The sequence below is a fragment of the Pongo pygmaeus genome, chromosome 3 (assembly GCF_028885625.2).
Source record: "Pongo pygmaeus isolate AG05252 chromosome 3, NHGRI_mPonPyg2-v2.0_pri, whole genome shotgun sequence".
Taxonomy (NCBI): domain Eukaryota; kingdom Metazoa; phylum Chordata; class Mammalia; order Primates; family Hominidae; genus Pongo; species Pongo pygmaeus.
This window is the reverse complement of record NC_072376.2, coordinates 47208702-47233544: the sequence shown is the minus strand read 5'-3', so window position 1 is coordinate 47233544 and position 24843 is coordinate 47208702. Positions and strand designations below refer to the sequence as shown.

At 40.1% G+C, this 24843-nt stretch overlaps 1 protein-coding gene and 1 pseudogene across 3 annotated transcripts in view; one reads left to right on the top strand and one right to left on the bottom strand.

Annotated features, from left to right (window-relative positions):
• Positions 1–24843, top strand: part of CORIN (corin, serine peptidase) — a 254519-nt gene that overhangs the window by 136527 nt on the left and 93149 nt on the right. For all 3 annotated transcript variants that reach the window (XM_054486844.2, XM_054486842.2, XM_054486841.2), the window contains exon 6: positions 20197–20310. In XM_054486844.2, the coding sequence (XP_054342819.1) occupies positions 20197–20310 (114 nt within the window). The remainder of the gene's footprint in view (positions 1–20196; positions 20311–24843) is intronic.
• Positions 5881–6851, bottom strand: LOC129035851 (large ribosomal subunit protein eL15-like; annotated as a pseudogene).

Genomic DNA, 24843 nt, shown 5'->3' with positions numbered 1-24843 from the left:
TGAATAGATCAACAATGGGAATGAACCCTCTCCAGATTCAAATTATGCAAATACTAAGCTGCCATAACTAATAGAGATCCCAAAATAGAGTGGCTTAAATAAAACTTTTTTTCTCTGTTAAGCAAGAGATCCAAGGTGAGCTTTTCAGTTTGCCAAGTCAGGCTTACCCCATGAAATTATCCAAAGACTTCGGCTCCATCTATTTCTTGCTTCACCAATCCCTAGACTATGGTCTTCATCTGTGTGGTCGCAGCTGGCTGAGCTCTGTATCTGTGTTCCAGCTTGTGGAGTGGTACAGAGAGGAAGTACATGGCAGCACATCTCTTTGAAGGAGGTGAAGTAGAAGAATGACTTGCTCCCATTCTGTTGGAGAGAACTTAGTAACATGGCTGCACCTGTCACAAAGGGGACTGGGAAATGTAGTCTTTGGCTGGGTACATGGAGGCATCTTAAACTCCATTGTTGTGAAAAATGTGGGGAGTGCATTCTGCTGACAACCAGCAGTCCCTGCCACATTATAGTCATGGTTCCCTTGTCTATAGAGTGGCTCCTGCAGGATGGACTTTGGTGGGTGTGGCAGGAGAGATGTGGGTGGAACATGCGTACAGTGATCAAGGGGTCAGGTTTGAGGGGTACTGGGATGCTGAGACCCCTGCCAGTGGGACTTCTTAGGGGACTTCTCTCAAGCTTTCATCCCACTACCCTCCTTGCCATTCTTTTTTCTTCAAAGTCTGAGGGCAGGGCTGCCTTCATGGGTGAGTGACTTCTGCAGGGGCAAAGGACCCTACTCTCAGAAGGGATCAGCATTTGGTTTAATGCTCTGTTGTCACTGCCTTAAAATTCTTAATAACTTTATCCTTAAACTTGCATTTTGCAGGTAAGTTCGATGGGTAATAGAGCATGTGTGTGAGCAGTGGGGATAGACTAGATGGCATAGTGTGTGCATCAGGGGCACATAGGCAGCACACATGTGGGATAATTAGCCTGGCTACCTAAAGCACATGCTTGTGCCACACCTAGTTACAAACAAGACTGGGAAATGGAGTCTTCAGCTGGTAATCACAGGGCAGCAAGGTGGCCGGGCCAGTGCCTGGGCACAGATTGGCAACAGCAGAAGCAGCAGGTATGGTAGCAGCGGCCAAGGACAAGCGGGGAAGGAGGAACTCTATAGGGGGGCAGCACTGGTACCCCTGTGATGCCAGCCTGGCTGTTTGTCCCCAAAGTATGTCTCTGTGGCATCTACACAAATATTAACTCTTTAGCCCGAACCTTGGGACAGAAACTGCTTGGCAACATCAGGAAGTAGACGTTATTAGTAAATTATTACAAAATAAAGTAATACACATGAACATTGCAATAAAGCATTTATCAAGGAATTATTAGAGCTCTTTAAAGATTTTAGAATCTTTGGATTTAAATGCTAAAACATTGCAAAATAAATATCCACAAGCTTAGAAAGAGAAGTTACATTTTACATTCTCAGTGGAAAAGAACGCTATTTTCACACGAACTTCAGATGGACCAATTATTAATGAGGAAGATAAAATAAAATGAAAATTTCCCTTGAAGTTGAAAATAGAGTTACAGAATGTATAAACAGGCACTTAAAATTATATACAAATCATGAGGCTACTTTCAATTTCTTGTATGATCTCCACAATTTTCAGGAAATGTCAGAAGAAACATCAAAATGTCATTGTATAAATTTACACTTAAAATTCAGACTTACACAAAACTGACTCATATGAAGAGTTAGGTCTTTGTATTAAAATTGTTCCATGAGACTCATCAACTCTAGACATACTAAAATTTGTATTTTGAAATAATTTATTAAAATTTATCCCAAATGTTGTCATAGCTTCTAAAATATTCTTAGCAGCTCCAGTAACAGTTGCATAAGAAAGATCCTTGTCAAACTTAAAAGTTAACAAAAATGGCTTGCAACCTTGTGTTTGTGTAGAGCTGCTAATGTCATTTACAGCTATTCAGAATGAAAATAATTTTGCTAAAGTACAATTTTGATGGCCTAAAAAATAAATTTTCAAAACATTGAGTAAGAAAAAAAACCTTATAATCCATTGTGATGTCACATTAATAATGTATTGGTATTTATTTTATTTATTATTTTTAAGGGAAAAACATATTTATATTTTAGTATGGAGAGGTGACAGCGTGCTGGCAGTCCTCACAGCCCTCGCTCGCTCTCGGCGCCTCCTCTGTCTGGGCTACCACTTTGGCGGCACTTGAGGAGCCCTTCAGCCCACGGCTGCACTGTGGGAGCCCCTTTCTGGGCTGGCCAAGGCTGGAGCCCACTCCCTCAGCTTGCAGGGAGTTGTGGAGGGAGAGGCGCGAGCAGGAACCGTGGTTGCGTGCGGCGCTTGCGGGCCAGCTGGAGTTCCAGGTGGGCGTGAGCTTGGCGGGCCCCGCACTCAGAGCAGCTGGCCGGCCCTGCCGGCCCCGGGAAATGAGGGACTTAGCACCCGGGACAGCAGCTGCGGAGGGCGTATTGGGTCCCACAGCAGTGCCAGCCCACCGGCGCTGCGCTCGATTTCTTGCTGGGCCTTAGCTGCCTTCCGGCGGGGCAGGCCTCGGGACTGCAGCCTGCCAGGCCTGACCCTTCCCCCGCCTCAGTGGGTTCCTGTGCAGCCGGAGCCTCCCCGACAAGCGCCGCCCCCTGCTCCATGGCTCCCAGTCCCATCCACCACCCAAGGGCTGAGGAGTGCGAGCGCGCTGGCGTGGGACTGGCAGGCAGCTCCACCTGCAACCCCTGTGCGGGATGCACTAGCTGAAGCCAGCTGGGCTCCTGAGTCTGGTGAGGACGTGGAGAGTCTTTATATCTAGCTCAGGGATTGTAAACACACCAATCGGCACCCTGTGTCTAGCTCAGGGTTTGTAAACACACCAATCAGCACCTTGTGTTTAGCTCAAGGTTTGTAAGTGCACCAATCCACACTCTGTATCTAGCTGCTCTGGTGGGGCCTTGGAGAACCTGTGTGTTGAAACTCTATATCTAACTAATCTGATGGGGAGGTAGAGAACCTTTGTATCTAGCTCAGGGATTGTAAAGGCACCAATCAGCACCCTGTCAAAACAGGCCACTCCGCTCTATCAATCAGCAGGATGTGGGTGGGGCCAGATAAGAGAATAAAAGCAGGCTGCCCAAGCCAGCATTGGCAACCCGCTCGGGTCCCCTTCCACACTGTGGAAGCTTTGTTCTTTCGCTCTTTGCAATAAATCTTGCTACTGCTCACTCTTTGGGTCCACGCTGCTTTTATGAGCTGTAACACTCACCGCAAAGATCTGCAGCTTCACTCCTGAACCCAGTGAGACCACGAGCCCACCGGGAGGAATGAACAACTCCAGACGCACTGCCTTAAGAGCTGTAACACTCACTGCGAAGGTCTGCAGCTTCACTCCTGAGCCAGCAAGACTACGAACCCACCAGAAGGAAGAAACTCCGAACACATCCGAACATCAGAAGGAACAAACTCCAGACACGCCACCTTAAGAGCTGTAACACTCACCGCGAGGGTCCGAGGCTTCGTTCTTGAAGTCAGTGAGACCAAGAACCCACCAATTCCGGACACAGTATCTTTAAAGCACTTCTGGCTGGGTGCAGTGGTTCATGCCTGTAATTCTAGTAGTTTGAGAGGCCAAGATGGGTGAATTGCTTGAGCTCAGGAGTTTGAGACTAGCCTGGGCAACATGGCAAAACCCGTTTTTACAAAAAATACAAAAATTAGCCAGGTGTGGTGGTGGGTGCCTGTAGTCCCAGCTACTTGGGGACTGAGGTAGGAAGATTGCTTGAGCCTGGGAGATCGAGGCTGCAGTGAGCCAAGATTGCGCCACTGCACTTAAGCCTGGGCGACAGAGGGAGGCCTTGTGTCTAAATAAATAAATAAATAAAGTACTGCAAATTATGTAGCCAGCCCTGGCTGAAGGATTTATCTATCTGTTCAGCTTTCTGCAACTGCCTCTTTGCTGTCTTTTCTATGTCTGCTGCAGAACAATATGACATCTCCTACCTTATTTTTTGTCCTGAAATATATTGCTCTTTTGAGGTTTTAAAGGGATTTGGGTTGTTAACGACAAATGGAAAGGGAGGGAAGTCAAGGCTAAGCTCCTCCTCAGGCCATTGCCCTCTTCTGTTTCTTGCTCAGCTTTTGCTTCCTGGGAAAGTCACAAGCACCTGTAGCTGATAGCTACAAAAGCACAGGGAGCACTTGGTTGAACCAAGGCCTGATGTCAGATTTATTTACATTTTAGAGTATCATTCCCTAGTCTTTTGAACATTCTCATTACAGGAGTAGGATCTAACAGCAGTTCTCCTCCCACTGATCTTGCAAGGCCAAGATGGCTGCTACCCTGGCTCCTCGCTGTAGGAGAAATGAGCGAAATAAGACCAGAGCCAAAGATTTCGACTAGAGAAAGATTCCAGGCTGCAGCATTTCTGACAAAGGCAATAGGAGGGAAGAAGAGGGCAGTTGGCAGGTGGGAGAGAAGGCACACTTGCTTGAGTCAGCCATTTGCAGGTGGTTGTTGGTATGGAACCCAGAGGCACATAAAAAATGAATAAGATATTAAGGCACCTGTGGTAGGGAGAATAATGACCCCCCAAAGATGTCCATGTCCTAAATCCTGGGACCTGTATGTGGCAATGGAAATTAAAGTTGAAGATGGAAATAAGGGTGCTCCTCATCTGACCTTCAAATAGGGGAATTCTGAGTTATCTCATTAGGCTCAATGCAGTCACAAGCATCTTTAAAAAGGTAGGCAGAAGAGGAGAGTCAGAGAAGGAGATGCGATGACAGCCCTAAGATCAAACAACTGCCATGTTGGTGGCTTTGAAGACAAAGGGGATCCATGTGCCAAGAAATGAGGGATGCCTCTAGAAGACAGCCTTGCCAACACCTTGATTTTATCCCAGTGAGACCCCTGTTGGACTTTTGACTTTCAGGATTGTGGGAGAATAAATTTCTGTCATTTTCAGCCACCCAATTTGTGGCACATTTTTATGGCAGCAATAGGAAACTAATACGGCCCTCTTGAGCATTGATATTAACAGCATGAACTCTGGAGTCAAACTGCTTAGATTCTGATACATAGCTCCACCACCTATTAGCTATTTTATGGGGAAAGTAACTGGAGCTTTAGTTTCATCCTCTAATCAATGAGGTTATCACCTCTTGAATGTGTTCTATGGAAAAATGAAGGTAAAGTCTTTAAGACATGTACTGTGAAGAGAAAGCACCAGATAAGTATTAGCTTTAAAAGAATCATGGATGCCTGGCTCTTAGCATGGCAAAGGACTTCCCTCCACTCTTACTCCCTTGTAATTTACTGCTCCCCTCTTCTTTAGCCCCTGCTAACCCCACACTGACGCCTGGTCCTATAGGGTCAGTACATACCCAGGTATACTCTCACCAGAGCCCCATTCTTTAGATGCCACCCTTTCCTATTTTCTCATCTAAATTCTCTAATGTCTTTTAAAAAGTAGAAATAAAGAAGATGAATATATTAAGTGCTATCTGCTGAGGTATTAATCACTGATAATGGCTTCATCTCTTAAGGTCTTGTAGTTTTGCCATGTCCAGGACTGTGCCTTTTGTGGAGAGCCTCTGGAAATCTTGGTTAGTTGCAAGATAGAGGAGTCCTTAGGAATTGGCTTTTAATTGAGGACTTTTGGCTTAAGTTAAACGAGTGGGATTCACAGTGAGGAATTTCAGCTGGGAAATATTTTAAGCAGAGAGACCTCCCAGGATTCCTTTGAATTATACTACATTTTATGATGTTTTTGGCCTCCTGTTCTGTCTACTTTTAAGCAGTCTGGAAATGACTGTCACAAAATTTTCATAGGATAGTTGCTGAGAAATTTGGTAGTTTTCTTTTTTTTCTCTTCTTTTAAAGAATTTATTAAGCCTATTATACCACACAGTATGTTTTATACACTAACATACAACTCCCTAATAAGATAAAGCAAAGAGAAAAAAGTTTATCTTCTTAGAAACAAGATACACCACCACTTATTGTCTTCAAACATTATTGCACTTTAACTTTCTTAATTTGACAAAGCATTCAAGAAACATCTGCAGACTAGTTTTAACAGACAAATAACACCTATAAGCAGACATGACTGTCCTAAATTGTTTATTAGGTATGAATTTTACAAACTGTACTTATATTAGCGGTAATGATGGAGCTGGAGAGTACTGCGCCTTCTCCAAGCTGCCCAGCGAGAACCACCAAGAGTGTGGTGGAGCTTATGGCCCTTTCCAAGGCCCCTGCTCTTTCGGCCTGCAGATGTCAGCCCATGCATCTCCCTGTGCTTGTGGACTGGTTTGGTGATCCATTGGGTGTCAGGATTTCTTCTGATAGCTTTATGGAATGGATCAATGAGGATAACCTCAAAAAATTTGTATGTGGAATCTTCACCAACCCAGTAAGAATTCAGGACTCTCAGAGCCCCACAGTGGCATCCACCTCACTCCTCTGCAACAGACTGAAGGCTTGAGCAAACTTTAGCTGGTTAACACCATGATGGACAGGCTTGCCTTAAGTTGCACCCTTAGGAACTGGGCGTTTTTGGCCACCACGGCGAACACGAATCCTATATATAACGTAACCTTGCTTGGCCTTGTAGTCCAGTCGGTGCACTTTATCAGGCTGGGTGCGGCGGGGAGCCCTGTGGAGAGCAGAGAGCTGACGGTACTGCCAGCAGCGGACCCTCAGAAGAAAGCGCATGACATCAGACTGCTTCCTTCTCCACAGCTCCTGGATATACTTGTATGCACCCATCTTGGCTTACCTGATGGCTGCCGCCAGACGGAAAGGCAAAAGTTGGTAGTTTTCTTAAAAGTCCATAGAGTAGAACAGTTTAGAGCTTATGATACCAACAATTTCAGAAGAACTTTTCTACAGCTGTGAAGAATTTCATTTCAATCTGGATACCATGGTGAGAAATTCTAACAGGGATTTGTAATGAGATTATCTTGTAATGAGATCACCTGCTGAAAAATCCATTCAGCATCCACAGAAATCACATTATGTACAAATTACAGTTGTAAAAATGTATAAAAAGCCATTTGAAACAAAACTGGCTGCGTAAAAACTGAATTTCTGAAGTTATTGTTTATTATGAGAATGTAAAAAGTAAATTCTAAAATAAATGCACAAAGAACATAGTTATTGGTTTATGAGGATTCATATTTTTGTGTTGGCATGTAAAATGCAAAGTGATTTTTAAAAGAAATATGATTTTATTTTAAAATAAATACTGAAAACACATGAAATAGGATGGTTTTCAAATACTGTTACATACGGGGACACTTCACAAATATTTTACGGGCCGTGTGCTTGAGTTTATGATGTGGTCTCCCTCTTGTGGTCAGTGTTAAGAAAGGTACTGGCTTCAAAGCAGTTACTAAATTTCTTTCCCTTTTGCTGAAATTTGAACCTGGAAAGCATTTTGAGAGGTCAGGCTACGTATTTTATATTTTGACCATGGCTTTTGGGAAGCTTGATTATTTTAACAAAAATCAACCGATCGATCAATCTGTCTCCTCCATCTATGGCCATGTCAAAATCAGTTTTGACTATTAGGAAATCTGACCTAGTTTCTCTATCTTGTGGCCTGTTTTTGGTGTATTGTGGCCAGAATGTATCTCTTAATTTTGGCAGTAGTATTTTCCATCTGCTTTAGAAAGGCTCTAGGTGAATGCGAAATTTATTTAGTTCATGCTCTCCACTTGTCACTCTTCTGGGTCCTTCAGCCACAGCAAGAAACCAAACAGGTAAAAATCACTGCCCTCACAGAGTTTTTGTTCTATCACAAATATAGGCGTGGTTTATGAAGACATAAACCATAAAGACTGACGTGCTAGACTTCACATCTTTGCAAAACTTTCATATAGCTGAAGAAGCTATAGATTTAAAAGACAAATACATGAAACACTGGGAGAAAATAATTGCAACGAAAGGAGCTCTGAGAAACCAGTCAGGGGGAAAAAAAACCAATAGAAATGTGTGCAAACGGTAGGAGTAGGCATAAACTGTGAAGGACTTTCACTTACCTTAAGTAATCATTGGTAGAAGTGGGATTTCATTATTTCAGATTTACTCAGTTGCAGTCACAAGCCAAGTATGCCCTTCAGAAAAGGTATCTCTTAGCTGAAATCCACTGGGTCTCCATGCCTCTCACCTGGTGAGGGGATCAGGCTGAATTCTTCCCTGTGTGTGCCTCACAGCGACTATGTGCTGAGTATGGCTGCCATAGTGTGATATGGCTTGGAAACTGCATGTGTCCTACCCTTTTGTCAAGTGGAAAAAAATGAGCCTTTTCTCAGAAGTATCACCTGTATTCTGAGTTCAGCCCCTCCTCCCAAACCCTCCACCACTGACAGATCTTCATGTTATGAAACCTCTCGGGGTTAAGCATATTCAGTTGATCAATAGAGTGTTTTTAGAGGAGACTCTGTATCTGCTCAAATTGAAGCAATGGGAGTTCATAGGAATAGGAGCACAGTTTTTGACTTCCCGTTATCTGCTCAATGCATTCCCTCTTTTCAGGGATAAAGTAGACCATTCTCTCCTTGACTCAGGGCTAATCTTAAGGCCAGATATTTTCTGTGCATTTCTTCCCCTGTAGTCTCTCCTGAAACTTCAAACTCTTTGAACCTCTTACCCCTTATTGCCCTGGCCCATTCTGTCCCCTTGATTGGATGGTTATAGATTGTTCACAGGGGCCATCATTCCTGTTTACCAGTATAAAAGAACTTGTGAGTCCTGTGAAGATTCTGGAAACATTTTAGCAGTTTTTCTCCCCTCCCTGCTGAGTGCTTGGTTGTTGTGTAACCAGTCCTCTAGACTTAGCAAATTGGGAGCTATGACTCTGGAATGCAAGTTAATTACATTGTGCTTGTATTTAGTTTTACGCAAGGTTAATTTTTTTTTTCCATGTTAGGTTTAGTCTGTGTAGCTTTGTTATATGCAATCCTGGTAACTAGGGATACTGAGAGAGATTTTATGTAGTGTGCTGTGAAGGGCATGCGGTGGTAGAAAAGCGGAGGAGCCTGGGAGAAAGAATCCAGAGACCTCTGTGTTCCACCAGCGTGTAAATCATTTAACAGGACACAAACGATTAAACAGTGAAAATCAACTTTCCTGAAGCAATTGACTTCCTTTTCTGTTTATGAGCCAAAGAGAAGTTAGTATTAAATAATTCTGTCCCTAGATGTTGTTGTATTAATGCCTGTGTGTGTTGATCACTTGAGACCACTTTCTCCTCCCATTATCTGGGTTGTTTCAAAGAACCCAGGTGCCCCTACCTTCCAAGTCTAAGTAGGTATGCTGTATCCGTAAGGTTGGGGGTTAGGACCTCAGCTTAATTGCAGGTTAACCCTTTAAGCAAAAGGCGCTTTTCAATAGTTTGAGATGGCCATCTTTCAGAGGTGAGTTGTACACTTCCCAGCCTTAGTAAACAGAACATACTGGGCCTTACCTGATTTGGTGCTCGGCACTTTATGTCCGTTACTGATTAATATACTCAGAGACAATCCCAAAGTGGGTGGGATTCAGATAAGGAAACTGAAGCTCAGAAAAGTTAAGTAATTTGCCAAAGCAGCACAGATAGTGTAAGTTTAAATACCAATCTCTGCTTTTCTACAAGATTACCTTTATTTTGCTATCTCAGGTCATGATTGTGAATAGTTTCTTTTCTGGTCTGTAGATTCAGTATTAGTGTGGATATTAGGGTGTTTATGACCTCATTTCCTCACCATTCACTTTTTTCTCTTAATTATGGTAGTGTTCAGAATGGAAGTTATCTGATTATTCTGGGGTAGTTTAAGCATGAAGGGTCAGATGTTCAGAAGTAGCTAGGTTTCCCCAATTCTACCTTGACCCAATGAATATGTGCTGTCACTACCGGCTGCTGCATAGGAGCTGGTGGGTGGGGTTTCTGTGGTCAGTGAAGGGAATGGAGAGTATAGGAGGGGCTCCAGTGGAGTGCTGACCTAGGGCTTCCGAATCTTGGCATCCAACCACTGGTTACCCAATCCGGAAGATAGTTGAGGTCCTACAGTACCAATATCCTGAAGATCAGTGGATTCTTAAAAATGCCAATGCTGAGAAATACCTAATGTGGATGACGGGTTGATGGGTGCAGCACACCACCATGGCATGCTATCTATGTAGCAAACCTGCACGTTCTGCACATGTATCCCAGAACTTAAAATATAATAAAAAAAAAGAAAAAAAAAGAATGCTAATGCTTTGAAATAGTCAAGTTATGGTAATCAACAATAGAGAGTAGGTGGGAAAGTGGTGCAATACATTCTTCATGGGATTGGAAGTGAATTTTTAGACATTAGGGTAGAACCGTAATCTGTTTTTCAAAGATATTTTTCAAAGATTTTTTTACTGTAAATTTGAAAGAAGTATTTTTTTTTCTATTTCTGGTTCTCAGGATACATAATATTGTAAAGTCATAGGCAATTTATTTTAGCTTTTAAACAGCCAATACATAAAATGAACTAAAAGAAACTGTGATTAAAAATAAGTTTGGTTAGAGTTGAAATGAAGTCCACAAATTGTTAACTTGTAAAATGAAATTCGTTCAATTTGTACAGTATAGCCCAACAAATAAGAAAAATAGCATGGGATGGCTCTTCAAACTGATGATTTTTTTTGGTTTATGTTTGTCCTAAGTCTTTCCATAAACGTTGTGACTGAGTTACACATTTAAAAAAGGTCTAGAAAAAATATTAATGTATATATAACTTTTCAGATACTACCATATGTATGCAAGAGACTATTTTCTTTCCAAATAAAATATATCTCCTTTATTTCTCTTAGATTTATATGCAATCATTTAACTCTTTTATAGAAAACATCCCGTATTTGTTTAAAATTTGTCAAAGGTAGTTTATATGTTGTTCCATTGTTATCATTTTATGATTCATAGTGAATAAATGCAAAAGGTCGCTTGAAACAGCCTTATAATTGGAGAAAAGTCTCAAAAAATATTAAAGTATTATTAAACACAATTTTTTTTAGAAACTGTTTATTTCCTAAAACAAATTCAGAAGGTAGCACCTCCCAAGAAACCTAAATGAGAAATTATCTTTGAATTTAGAAACATCTGTTTGACTCATTGAGAGGCAGATAGTAAGCACAAACGTTTAAAAATTGTCCATGTTCTTTAGAAATTTGAAATTATGTTACTGCACTTCTGTTCAGGAAATGATAAATAACAGAATCATGATGTACATCTTGTTTTCCAACGATTTTAAAAAAATGCTTCCGGGTCATATTTAGGACTTCTCCCTCCCTCCCTCTCTCCCTCCCTTCCTTCCTTCCTTCCTTTCTTCCTTCCTTCCTTCCAAAATTGACATGTAATTAAGATTCTTTAGATTTCTGCTTGGCCGTCTGTTTCTGGCAGTCTCTGATCATAAAGCTTAGCTTCCTGCTTTTTACTCTGCCTTTTAAAAAAAACTTTCTACTTTGTTTAATTAGATTTAAAATCTACTGCATAGGATTTTTTACTGCGATTGTACTTGAAATGTTGAATGATGACATGGAAATGCTTTCTAAATTCTATTTACATTCTCTCTCCTATCAGAGTGCCACCAGTTACAGATCTATTCTGTTGTTTCTTGACAATGTTTTAGAAAATGTTATAGTGACTAATTTTTTTTATAGAGTAATAGCTCTTCCTTCATGCTATCAGACAGGCAATAAGTATACTTAGTTCTTATTTTTAGGAATTTAAGCTGAAGGCCAGATGGCAAAGTTTTCATTGAATCAAAGCATAGCTTTATTTCAAAGGAAAAAAATGAGCCAATGAGTTGACTTAATTTCAAGAGTTGCCTGGGATTTTCTCTGAACATTTGTTTGACAGAGACAGTTTCTCACTAATTAAAAGATACATAAATGACACCAAGGGACGTTGAATGAAAGAATTGTATTGTTGTGAAGGGGCTGATTTTACCTTGTCTTTGCAGCAAGGTGAAGCCTACAGCCCATAAAAGAAGATGTCACCATGACATTGCCTTTTTTAGAATATTGATGTTAAGAGCTCCTTAAGTGCATTTATTCAGCAGGCATTTACCAACCACCTATCATATGCTACTTTTCAACAAAAATGTGTAAGTTAAAAGGTACTAATGGAGACCTTTGCATTCTCAGTAATGAAGGAAACATCAGTATAATAGCACAATCTACTAAGAAGACAAAACAAAAAAAAGTGTATTTTCATCTCTGCAGCCTCCGGAAAGGGAAAGCAGCATTGAGGAGGGAAGGACTGAGCAGAGATTGTGTTGGGTCACCCAGGTTGAGTGGCATGGGAGAGAAATGTCTGGAGGGTGGAGGAGGAAGCGGGGATGTAGGAGACATACCCTAAGGCTTTGGCATTCCCATTATATAGCAGAGACCAGTGCTCGCGTGCTTGTAGAAGAGGCTGGACCTCCAAAAGGAATGGCTGTGTGGGGCAGTCACGAAAGCTGGACCCTGGGGACCATGGCCTTGTACCCTGGCTTGGCACAGACACAATGGCGCGTTCTGTCTAGCACTCACTTGAGCACTTAGAGGCCATGAGCCTCTGGCAGTTCTCTGAGGAATGAAAGCCAGAAGTCCTTCCTTCCTTCTTCCAGGTTCCACGTAAGCCCCTTGGATCCTTGTACCATCTAAGGAGGGAGAGATCCCTGCAAAATATGCCTGAAAGATCTTTCTCATCAGCTTTTTGAGTGGGGAAGTATGAATTTACTTTAAGAAAATATTGTGGCTTTTCTTGTACCCTGATGTAACAACATTGAATCCACACACTGTACACCTTTAAGCAGGGCTATTCTGAGCTCATTTGTGGGTCCAGGTGTCACTTCTTACTCTGAGTCTTCATGTTCTATACCTTTCCTGAGTCCCCCTCTACCCCTAAAAGTCACTCATTCTATGTTTCATTTCTCAAGTCTAAGTACAAGAAAAGCTAATGATAACATAAAGCTAAACAGTCTATAATTACATTCAGAACTAAGTATTCAACTGAACACAAAATCTTAAGGGTGAAGGAGTTTTCAAACTTGTTTTTGACAACAAAAGCCATTTTCAAAGAAAATTTTCCATGGACTCATATGTATAAAGCAGCCAACAGTAGAGCTCTTTGGTTGAAATGGGGTAGGAAACTGAATACACCCCTTTAATCCATGATGTGGCCCCAAAGCCTCTTTCCTTGCTAACCTTGAGTTCTTCTAAAACCTACCATTTTAACCCAAAGTATGGGTAATGTGGGTGTCAGGGGTGGAATGTTAGACACATCATCGCAGGCCAGTGGGGAAGATTATTTTCCATAGAAGGGCCATCTGTTGTCCTACTAAGAGCAAATGCCACTCATAAACCATATGTGTCTCCAGGCTTGAGTGAGCATCACACTGTAACACAGAGGGATTTTTATTCCTGCATCAGTAGTTTATTCTCCTAGCAATGTAAATAATAAGTTGTAAGATATTCATTGCCATTGAGAGCCAATAAACAGGAACGATCATTTAGTCATGCTCCATAGACACCTCATATTCTCAGTCTTCATTTATTTATCCAACAGATATCCAACTTGCATGTATAATGTGTCAGTTCTATTCTAGACTCAGGGTATAGCAGTAAGAAAAACTGATAAAATGCCTTTCTTCAAGGAAACTGCATTCTAGAAGGGAGAGAGAGACAATCAGCAAACAGAAATCTTCTGGGAATATAAATTATGTGAGCTATAATAAAACAGTTTTTTAAAAGAAGACTGGAATTTTGATGGTCTTGGGCATTGGCACTATTAGGAGTGGTTAGTGTAGTGCCTGCCCTGCATTTAATAGATATCTAAGAAGAGAGTGAGAAGGATTGCTTAGCTTGGAAGACAGATACTTCTGAGGAAGCCACATTTAATGATGGGATTAGAGGGACAGAAAGACATAGATTGAGTTAATTTTTAGATTGTAAGTATATTCTTGATGTGGATGATACTGTGTTTTCAAAAGAAAGTTTGAAATTTCCCAAGCTCCTAGATATTCAAGGATGGTCATTGTTTATTTGACCTGAGCCAACCTATAGTCAGAAGTTAGTACTGTCAGTCATATATTGCCTAACGATGGGTATACATTCTAAGAAGTGTGTTGGTAGGTGATTTCATCATGTGCGAACATCAGAGTGTACTTACACAAACCTAGATGTAGAGCCTACTACACGTCCAGGCTGTGCAGTCTAGCCTATGGCTTTTAGGCTACAAACCTGTACAGTATGTTACTGTACTGAATACTCTAGGCAGTTGTAATACAATAAGCATTTGTGTATGTAAACATATCTGCACATAGAAAAGGTACAGTAAAAATTTGGTATTGTAATCCTATGGGGCCACTGTTGTATATGTAGTCCATCGTTAAGAAAAATGTTGTTACGTGGTACATGACTTGTACATCCAGCATCCACTCATGTCGCAGTAACTCCACAGCTACTCAATAAATAGACTCCCAGCTGCTATCCCTACTTCTTCGCTTGTCCCCCTAGAGTCTATTTCCAACACAATAGGCAGAGAAATCCTTTAAGAATTTCAGTCAGATCATGCCACTCTTTACCGAAAACCATGTAATGACTCTTGTGTTAAAGTTACAAAGTCCTTACAAAGGCCTGCAGAGCCCTGTGTGTTTGGAACCCCCTTCTGCTTGGCCTCATTCTTGTGCTTGGTCCCTGCTCGTGTTAAAGTTACAAAGTCCTTACAAAGGCCTGCAGAGCCCTGTGTGTTTGGACCCCCCCTTCAGCTTGGCCTCATTCTTGTGCTTGGTCCCTGCTCGTGCTACTCTAGCCACACAGGTCTTTTTGCTGATCCTGACACCTGCCGGGCAGACTCTTGCCCGAGGAACTTTGCACTAGCTCTTCCTTGAATCTTTCTGAGACTCCCTCACCTCTTTCAAGTTGTTGCTCAAATGTCAGCTTTGAGTGAGGCCTGCCCTGGCACCCTAATTAATATTGGGTGCCACTATTAATAATATTAATATTATTACCCCACTGCTATACCCTATATCTCCTTTACCCTGCAGTACTCTCTTCTTCATAGCATTTATTAACATCTTGTGTGATATATAAGAATTTTAAAATTATGCTTATTGATATAGTTTGTCATTCTAGAGTATAAGCTTCCCAAGGCAAGGGAGCTATTCTGTATTCAAAAATACGTAATACAGAATAGTATTAATTATTCTATAATAATTAGTTATTATAGAATATACAGAATAATAGTTATTCTGTAATAATACAGGATGTTAAAGAAATGAGTGCATAAATCAGAGGGCAACACAAGCCTTGCAGATGGAGGAAGGCGTGTGTTATACCTCCAGTTCCTCAGGAAATAACTTAAAATATGTCATTAGATATTTCTGTTTTCCAAAAAATAGAAATACTGTACTTATAATGGAGACTCAGCCACCTTTTCAAATTTCTCTCTCCCTAGCACAGTGCCCAGCAGCACCAGCTCCCCTTTCTCCTCATGGGAATTCTCACTCCTCTTATTTTTTATTTTCATTTTTATTTTATTTTATTTTTTTTGAGACAGTCTTCCTCTGTCGCCTAGGCTGGAGCGCAGTGGCATGATCTTGGCTCACTGCAACCTCCGCCTCCCAGGTTCAAGCGATTGATTCTCCTGCCTCACCTCCTGAGTAGCTGAGATTCCAGGTACATGTCTCCATGCCCAGCTAATTTTTGTATTTTTAGTAGAGATGGGGTTTCACCACGTTGGCCAGGCTGGTCTCGAACCCCTGACCTCAGGCAATCTGCCTGCCTCGGCCTCCCAAAGTGCTGGGATTACAGGCATGTGGCACTGCACCCGGCCCCTGACTCCTTTTGTACTCAGAGCTTCCAGACCCTCATCCATACCTACTGAAAGTATCTTAATTTCAGCAGAATGAAGGGCCTTCCACCTAATATGACTCACCTCCTCAGAAAGCAGGGTAAAGTCCATCTTGGGTTGGTTGAGCACACCCTTAGATTTTCTCTTTCCTTTCTCACCTCTTGTCTTTTACCCCAATCCTTTTGCCAATCTATTGCGCCTAAAGATACAGTGCTCTCCCCAAGAAGTATGCTTGTATCAGCCGCTGAAAGACTACACTCAGTCTTTTTCATCTAATGACATAACCTTGTAAAAGGTAAGGGCAATAGTGGTTTATAGTACTTGATTTCAAGCAGCATGGAGAATGCAGCGCTGACAGGCTCTCAGCACAGGCCCATGTGATGTGCAGAGCTGGGTCAGCTTTCTCTTCCGAGGTGGAGTTGCAGCTGAGCTTTCAACTTTCAGCAAGGGCTCAAAGACAGGGCAAGTAAGGGCACCATACAGTCCATGGCAGGCTGGTGGATAATTTTTGAAAAGGACTCTAAAAGTTTACAGCCAGAATAATGAGAGCATTTGCCAATAATATTGATACAGAGACAGAGAGAGCCTAGGAAGCTGGAAGCAATTGCAGAAAATCTGAAGGTGATTTCAGGCTAGGGATTATTATTTTAGCAGTCTGCTGTCAGAGACAAGAATACTAAAAAGAGCTGATCATCCTTTGGGTATGTACTCTTCAAGATCCATGTCATTCTGAAGTCCAGGGGATCCATAATTGTCCCCATCATCTGGACATGTAAACTAGCTTTTTAGGCAGTATAACTTTATATACTGCTGTTTTTGCAGTAGTATTAATTAACTGTCCCATGTGTAATGGAAGTCAGCTTTGGCAGTGAAGTATCTTTACTTGGTAAAATTATCTTCATCAGATGATGATCAGTAGAATATATGCTCTATTTGGGGATTTTTTTTTTGTTTTCTTCTCTGCTGTATTACCAGAGGCTAGAATAGTTCTTTGCATATGGTAGACACTCAGTAAATATATATTCAATGGATGAATGAATGTTCCAGTTATCAATCTGCCATTGGTTTAAATTCCAACATATACCTCTTAGAATTATAGATGATGTTAGTGGAAATAGTTTCAAGATTGTATAACATGACTTCTCATGGAATCTCCCTTTGTCATCCTAAGGGACCACTCAAAAGCCTGTTGGAAAATGATATTTTCCAACAGTGATATTTATGGTAGAAAAAATCTCTACAGAAACCTGATAAGAGCTCTCTCAGGGTGTTCAAAAAAAGTAGAACTGACATGGAATGTCATCTCATCTGGATCCAATTCACTGCAAGACAGACATTTGTCTTTTGTTTAGAGAGAAAGAGACAATGTTGAAGTTTTACTCAAACCTAGTGCCCTTAAATTGGCCGAGTATCAGCCGACTACACTATTGCACAAGTACCAGGAACAGGAGAGTGGGTGTGGCATGGAGGATTGGGCCCGGATCCTAGACCTTGGGATTTGGGGTGTTTTTCATCTTTCCTTAATTATGTGGCTTTGGCCCATTTCAATGTTGACCTCACCGACACTTCATTTCCTTCATTTGTAAACTACCAAATAAAATATGTTTGTTGTACTTTATTAATTGAACAGTTTTATACAAGTAAAGTGGAAATTCTGAGTACAGGTTAAGAAGAAATCAAACAGAAAGATTACACAAAAGTTATTCTAGTTTTATAAAAGTAATATTAACTGCCAAAACTGTGAACTTTCAAAGAAAGAACAAGAATACCATAACAATTTATGACACCCTAAAACCAAGGACAGCCACACTTCCAGATGAGGAGCCACACAAAACAAGTCAGTTTCTGCTGAATCAGCCAAGACAGGGGATACCAATAATCAAAACAATGCAAGCTGTGCTGGGTTTTAAATTTGATCCAGATTTGAGATGACCATATGCAAGAAATGGCTTTACTGGAGTCAAATATTTAGAGTCTTAAAGATAAAATCTAGAGGTTAGGAGCTATTGAATGTTGAGCTTTCAGCTCCATTTCCTGAGGAATCATCAGAGCCATAGGTGGGGAATGCAATAATTCTTGTGAGGCATTGCAGCTGCTAAAATGCAGACATATGGAATTTTTGCACTCTCTAGTATAATACAGAAACAATCTCACAATAAGATAAACACTCCTTTAAAACTTTCTCTTAACCCTAGAGAGAGGATATTGTACAGACTGGATGGGTAAAATCTTAGTATTTTGGTTTTTCGTTTTTAGATCTGGGTTTCTATGAATCGTTTAGGAGTCTGTATTGGTAGCTATAGGAGTGCACTCCTGTGTGGAATCTTCTGACACCATACTAAACATGTTGGATATTTTGGCAGTTGAAATCCATAGATGTAGTTTGTATTGATACTGAAATTATGGACTATAATGGAAAACTGGGCTTTTGTTGTTGATATTGTGAAGATGTTACATGAAGTAGCATCATAAGAAACTTACCAGATCAACTAATGCTTAATGTTCAATGAGTTGAAATGCTGATTTCCTTGATAGCATTGGGAAATAATTCATTAATTTTTTTTTCTGCTTTATGGCAATGTATTGTTCTATTAGGGATTTAGGTAACTTTTTCCATTGAATCAAGAACGTCCTGATTGCCAGCCACTGGTTGGGTCCCAGGAACATGGGTGGGAAATATATTAATCGAGAACCTCCTGAGTGCCAACCACACTGCTGGGTCCTAGGAACATGTTGGGAACTATAACAGGCATGGGCTTCACTAACTGGAGCTTTCAGCCTGTACTTTTCTCTATTTCTATTACTGAGTTAAAATGTTTCATATTCCTGGATTCCCTGTAACTAGTCAACAAGGTTGATCTTATCAAGGAATACATACTGCAGGGAATGGTGGCAGTGACCAGGCAACTGACCACACAGCCAACACACACACACACACACACACACACACACAAACTTTGGTGGAAGGTGAGAGAGAGACAGAAGGAGATTTTTGAGGGTTCTACTTAACTTTTTTTTATCTGAAACTAGAGCTCATAAAAAAGTTATTTTTTTCCCAGCTAAAAAGATAAAACATCATAATTGTAAGAAAATTTGTAAAATGCAGAATACAATACAGTAAAAAGTAAAGTTACTTTAATCCTAATACCAAAGATAATATACCTCTCCCAATGCCAAACTGTATTTTGTTTTCTAGGACCAGTTGGTGTTTTCTCATCTACAGTAGCTTGAACTTTGTCCTAGGACATTAAGTATTTTCTACAATGTAGTTTTCAATGGCTGTAACAGCATTCCACATTACGGTGGTATCAAAATTTATTTAACTAGCCCCTTAATATTGCATAGTGGTTATTTCGTAGTTTCCTCATTTTAAACAATGATGGTATGAATATCATTAAACATAAAACATATATTCATAATGATTTCCTTTTTATGAAGTCTAAGAAATAAGATGATTGCTGAGTCAAAGATTATGCACACTTAAAAGGCATTTGATGCACATTACCAAATATTTTTTATCCTAACATCCACTTTGTTGAGCTGATTTATCCTTTTATTAATAGTCTTCCTGAAAAATTTTCTATCTTTTTGTCTTAAATTTATTGTCCACTGTAATTTTGAAGCAGTGGAATATTTATTGCATTTTGAAAAGAAAAAGAACACCAAAATATTAAAAGCAAAAATATAAAAATGTAACTGTGTTAAGGAAAAAGAAATGAAAATTTTATTAGTGAATGCCATTTCCCGTTCCTTATGCCAAAACAGACGCTGACATTTTAACTGGCATTTTCATTAAGGCAAGTAAATACATTTCAAATACGGGGCACTGAGTCTCTATGCTATGTTCAAACACACATCCATTTACTAACTCTGTTTTTACTGGAAATTTCTCTGTGGTACATAGAGTAGCTTTTTAGAAAGGTAGACTTTTTAAATGTTGGTTCAATTAGTAGCACTTTACTTGGACATAATTTTCAATTATTTAGAAAAATACACCCATTGGGTATTCTCCCCACATAAATTGTGCAAATGATGAAGCTACCCTCTTGCTCTCTGAACATGCATGCCTCACTCTGCAAGCCCACTGGTGAACTATCTCCTGCTTTCCTCAGACAAGCAAGCACTCTTTGTATTATTTCCAGGTAATTTTTCAATTAATGTGCTAGGATGCCAAAGAAAAATTGATGACAATAAAACTGAGGGAATTTGGAAACAAATCTGTTGAATAGCAAAAGAAGATTTTCTGTGTATTTATCTTTTGTAATCTTAAAAGAAAAAAAACCCATCTTATTCTGACATTATTTCCTGCCCTTTTTTTTTAGTGCTCTGTGGAGGGGGTGAGAGCTTTCTTTGTGCCAGTGGAATCTGCGTCCCCAGGAAACTGCAATGTAATGGCTACAACGACTGTGACGACTGGAGTGACGAGGCTCATTGCAGTATGTGACAAGCTGTTTGGGGTTTGTCTGAGTGGACAGGGATTCTCAAATCCTGACAATCATCAGCATTTGTGTAGGCTGCTTTTTGTTTGCCTTTCTAAAGCGAGCAAACGTGTTTATCTTCCCCCAGAATGACAGCAGCATGTTTGCACACCTTTCAAAGGCATGGTTTATTAGGAGCTCAACAGATAGATACTGCATTGGAACAGACGAGGGATTGCAGCGTTTTTGCACGAAGTGGTTTAAATTGGGAGAAGGCTTTGGTTTGTTTTGTTTGGGTGAGAATTTTCATTTTTGTTTATGAGTATAAAGGTCAATGTTTTTTTAAAAAAGGACATTTTATAGCAACATTTTCACTCTAATGATTCTTAACTTTCATGACACAGTAAATACAAAGCCTTTTGGTTTTTTTTAATGCTTCTTCCAAACCTGGAGATAGTCAATGGTACTAACTGTTTAAAATCCACTAATCAGTAGATTCAGCCTTATGTTCCTCAATTTATTCCCCATTGATTGATTAGTCATTTTGACTGAACTGGCCAGTGGTTTGTCCAATATAGATTCAGATTTCAAGTTGTTTTGCACTTACAAACTGGAAAGAAGGGGAAAACCATCCTGAAGATGTACATTGTAATAAACAAAGCCAGTGTCCTATTTGTTCATCCCAGTATGTTAAAAAAAGAAAAGAATTACACTGTGTAATCTGTATTCAAAACAGAACTATCTGCAATTAGAACACTATATGCAAGTGTTCTAACTGTTCTTTAAGGGTTATACAAACAGCCACAGTTAGTATGGTAAGAGCTGTGTTTCACTCCTCATGGGAATTGCCAAGATGTTATAAGTGCTTGAGAATACTGATCTTAATCGAAAAATTCTTCTGGTCTGTTTGCCAAATGGACAAACTCATCTTTCATCTGATGGGCTAGGACGCTCCTTTGTCCTGCTGAATGGCAGAACTACTGAATGACAGTTTATCCTGGTAACATTTCAGGTCAGTGTTTCCCAAACTGATGTTCCGTATAGTATCTGAGTCTGGAATAATGCTTGAAAAAAAATAACTTTGGGAAATACTATCAGATCTACTTCCTAGAGGGTTAGAATACACATTTGTATATTAGAGATTCTGAGAAATCCTGTAATTTTAAAAAAAGACATTTGCCTAACTTCTTATTTCAACAGAATTATTTTCTCATATGAATCTTCACCTTTATTTCTTCATTTATTCATGCATTTTTTATTCTTCCTAGTATCTAGCATCCCGTGGAACTTTAATTATGCCACGCATATTTCAGGAAACGTTCTTTTCAGTAAGACATTTGTGTTTTACAACTTGGAATTGTCTTTTCAAAACAACGCATGGCACACAATTTTACATAAAAACATTTTTATAGGCTGTGTATTTAAACTGGGAAGTGTTGCTGTGGGCTTAGCAGAAGATACTGTGCAAAGCAGCTAAAATAGGGAACTTTAAATAATTCAATGTAATTATATCCAATTTATGGGAATTTGGTAGAATCTCTAGCTATTCTCCCATTGTGGCCCACGTTATGGCATTGTTCAAATTCTGCATGTGCCTGTATCTCCTGTGGTGGGCCAACTACAGTTTTATCATATATTCCTCAATTGTACTGAGCATTGCACTCCAAACCCTGTAAGTGCTTTCTTCTGCATTTGTTAAAATTAAATTTGAAGGGGCTAATTTTCCTAGTCAACAATGTGTTACTGTTCTGCAAGGCATTTACCAATGTCCGATAAGCTGAAGCATATATTAAGGAAAATAGATATGTCCCTTTCCCATTAACATACCACAAAAATGATCTGTTTGGTCCGTTGGGGAAATACATCCCTTCAGAAAACTTCTGTATGAAAACACAGACATTGAAGGCTTCATATGCAATTGCTTTTGGCCTTACAAGGACATCTGCTTTTGAGCTTTAACGTTGAGTGCTTTGCGGTGTTTCAGCATGAGTGTTTACAGAGGGTGCCATACTCCTGTTGTCACCATCATGTGGTAAAGCAATAGTGTAAGTCTGAATTAGGCCTTGGATGTGAATCAGAGTGTGAATGCAACCCACAGATACTCATGAGAGGAGAAGGAAGTTTTGCTGTGCGTTCTCAGTGAGGAACAGAAGAAAATGCCTAGTTCCTAAGGTTCTCGCAGGTAGGCAAGAAGGAGGACTGCCAGAGGAGATTATGCTTCTACGGATTAGATGCAAAAATGATCTCCAGCTAAGCACTTGCCTGCTTTTATAAAACATGGGTCATATTAGGTGGCCTGTGTAGTTCATTGAGTCGTTAATTTCCTTTTTAGTCACGTTCAAAGGAAGGGAGAGAAGGGACTTATTATTTGTGAGTTACCTAATAAACTATGCTAGAAGCATTTACCTACATGCTTTGATTTAATTATCAGCATAGGAAGTGTTATCTATCCCCTTTTGTACAGGTGCAGAGACAGAGCTTAGGGCAATGAATAAATTTGCCCATGATTCGCTAAATTTGAACCCAGTCTTAAATGGTTCAAAATCTAATGCTTTTTCTCTCAGCTCATCTGCCTTTGACTTGTCCTTATCCATAAAAAAGTTCAGATTTAGTGAGATTATACTGTAATCATTCATATTGCAGGGAAATGTTTTAACTGATTTTGATGTATTACGGCTTTCAGAGGTAATTGTTTATTAAAGAGCACTCCAGGTATCTGTGACTTTCTGACTTTCTCCCCTAACTGGTTTTGTCTTGTCAATCTCTTCTTAAGTATTTGTTGGATGAAAAGATTTCCAAACACCTGAAACAATTTTAGTGGTGTAGTAGAAAAATTTTCAAAAATCAGGAAAATTTTAGAAATGTCTATTTCTGTGGCTTTAGGCAGGCCACTTCTGTAACCCTGGCTTTCGGTGTCATCATGGATGGCTGCATGCTGGCCTCCCCAGGAAGCCCCACCTGCAGAGATTTTGATTCCGTTTGTTTGCAGTGGTGACCAGGCAGCAGTACTTTTGTAACGCTCTCCAGGTAATTCTAATGGACGGCCAGACTTGGAAGCACCAGGCTAGAAAGTGCCTGGTGTCTCTTTTGTTGTTAAGATTCTATAATCTTTTGAGTCTATAAGCAGCTCCTAGAATAGCGCCTGGGACATAGCAAGTGCTTAGTAGATGAATACTTCTTAATTTTAAATTAGAAACTCAAGGAAAACATTGTCACAGTGAAATAGCTGCCACAAAGTTCACACACTTTATGACACATAAAAACCACTATCAAATATTTTTGGAAATCATTTTCTGTGAAGTTTGGGTAAAATTGGTTGACTTATTTTTGAGGGTGGTGGCTATCTAATTATACACCGAGTGTAATACGGTGTAGTAATGACTACTATAAGTTCTTGAGTCAGGCTGCTTAGGTTTCGACCTTACCATTTCCTGCCTCTGATAACTTAGGCAAGTCACTCAACCTCCCTGTGCCTCAGTTTCTTCAGTAGTACAATGGAAACAATACATAGTGAATATCTCTCAAATTGTTCAGAATAATGATTCACTGAATACAAAGCATATAGACCAATGTCTTGCCTGCAGTAAGTCTCAAAGAGCACTAGCATTTGTGGTCGTGACTGTTGTTGTCACTGTTGTTATCTTATTGTTCCTCCACTCCCACCCAGCACCTCTTGTTACTAGGTGCAGGGAATGACCACTGGCAGTCATGGGGACAGCTGATAATGTCAGCTGATACATGTAAGGAAGACAGAAACACTAAAATATGCACAACAATTTTAAAAGCAGCACCATGTGAAGCTATTTTAGAATGGAGGCAGCCTAAACAGCACAAAATAAAAATTGATATTCCAAATGATGTTTGAATCATCAAAAATGACTGTATCTATAATAATCTTTCTACTAAGAGGTAGCTGCAAGTAAATGCTAGAAATAGTTTCATCAAAATTATAAAAATAAAAAAACTCACTTTTTGCTTATGGAAGAAGTATTAAATGTTTGCAAATTTTACTTTTTGTATAGTGGCAATCTGATTATACTGAATCAATCAAAGTATTGAATATTCTTTAATTCCTACTATGTGTGAATCATGTTTTAGCTACCTAGTAAATAGAAAGATACTGTTAAGCCATGGTTTCTTTCTTTATGAGTCTTTTAGTCAAATCAGGGAACTAACATATACACATAGAAACTATTAAATATGGTTTTTAAAATTTTTTTGAGATGGAGTCTTGCTCTGTTGCCCAGGCTGGAGTGCAGAGGTGTGATCTCAGCTCACTGCAGCCTCCACTACCCGAGCTCAAGCAATTCTCCAGGCTCAGCCTCCTGAGTAACTGGAACTACAGGCATGAGCCACCACGCCAGGCCTAATTTTTCTATTTTTTGTAGAAACAAGGTTTTGCCATGTTGCCCAGGCTGGTCTCAAACTCCTGAGCTGAAAGTGATCGGCCTGCCTCAGCCTCCCAAAGTGCTAGGATTACCGGTGTGAACCACTGTGCCCAGCCTAAATATGGTATTTTAAAACAATATAACACAAGCAATATCACAAAGT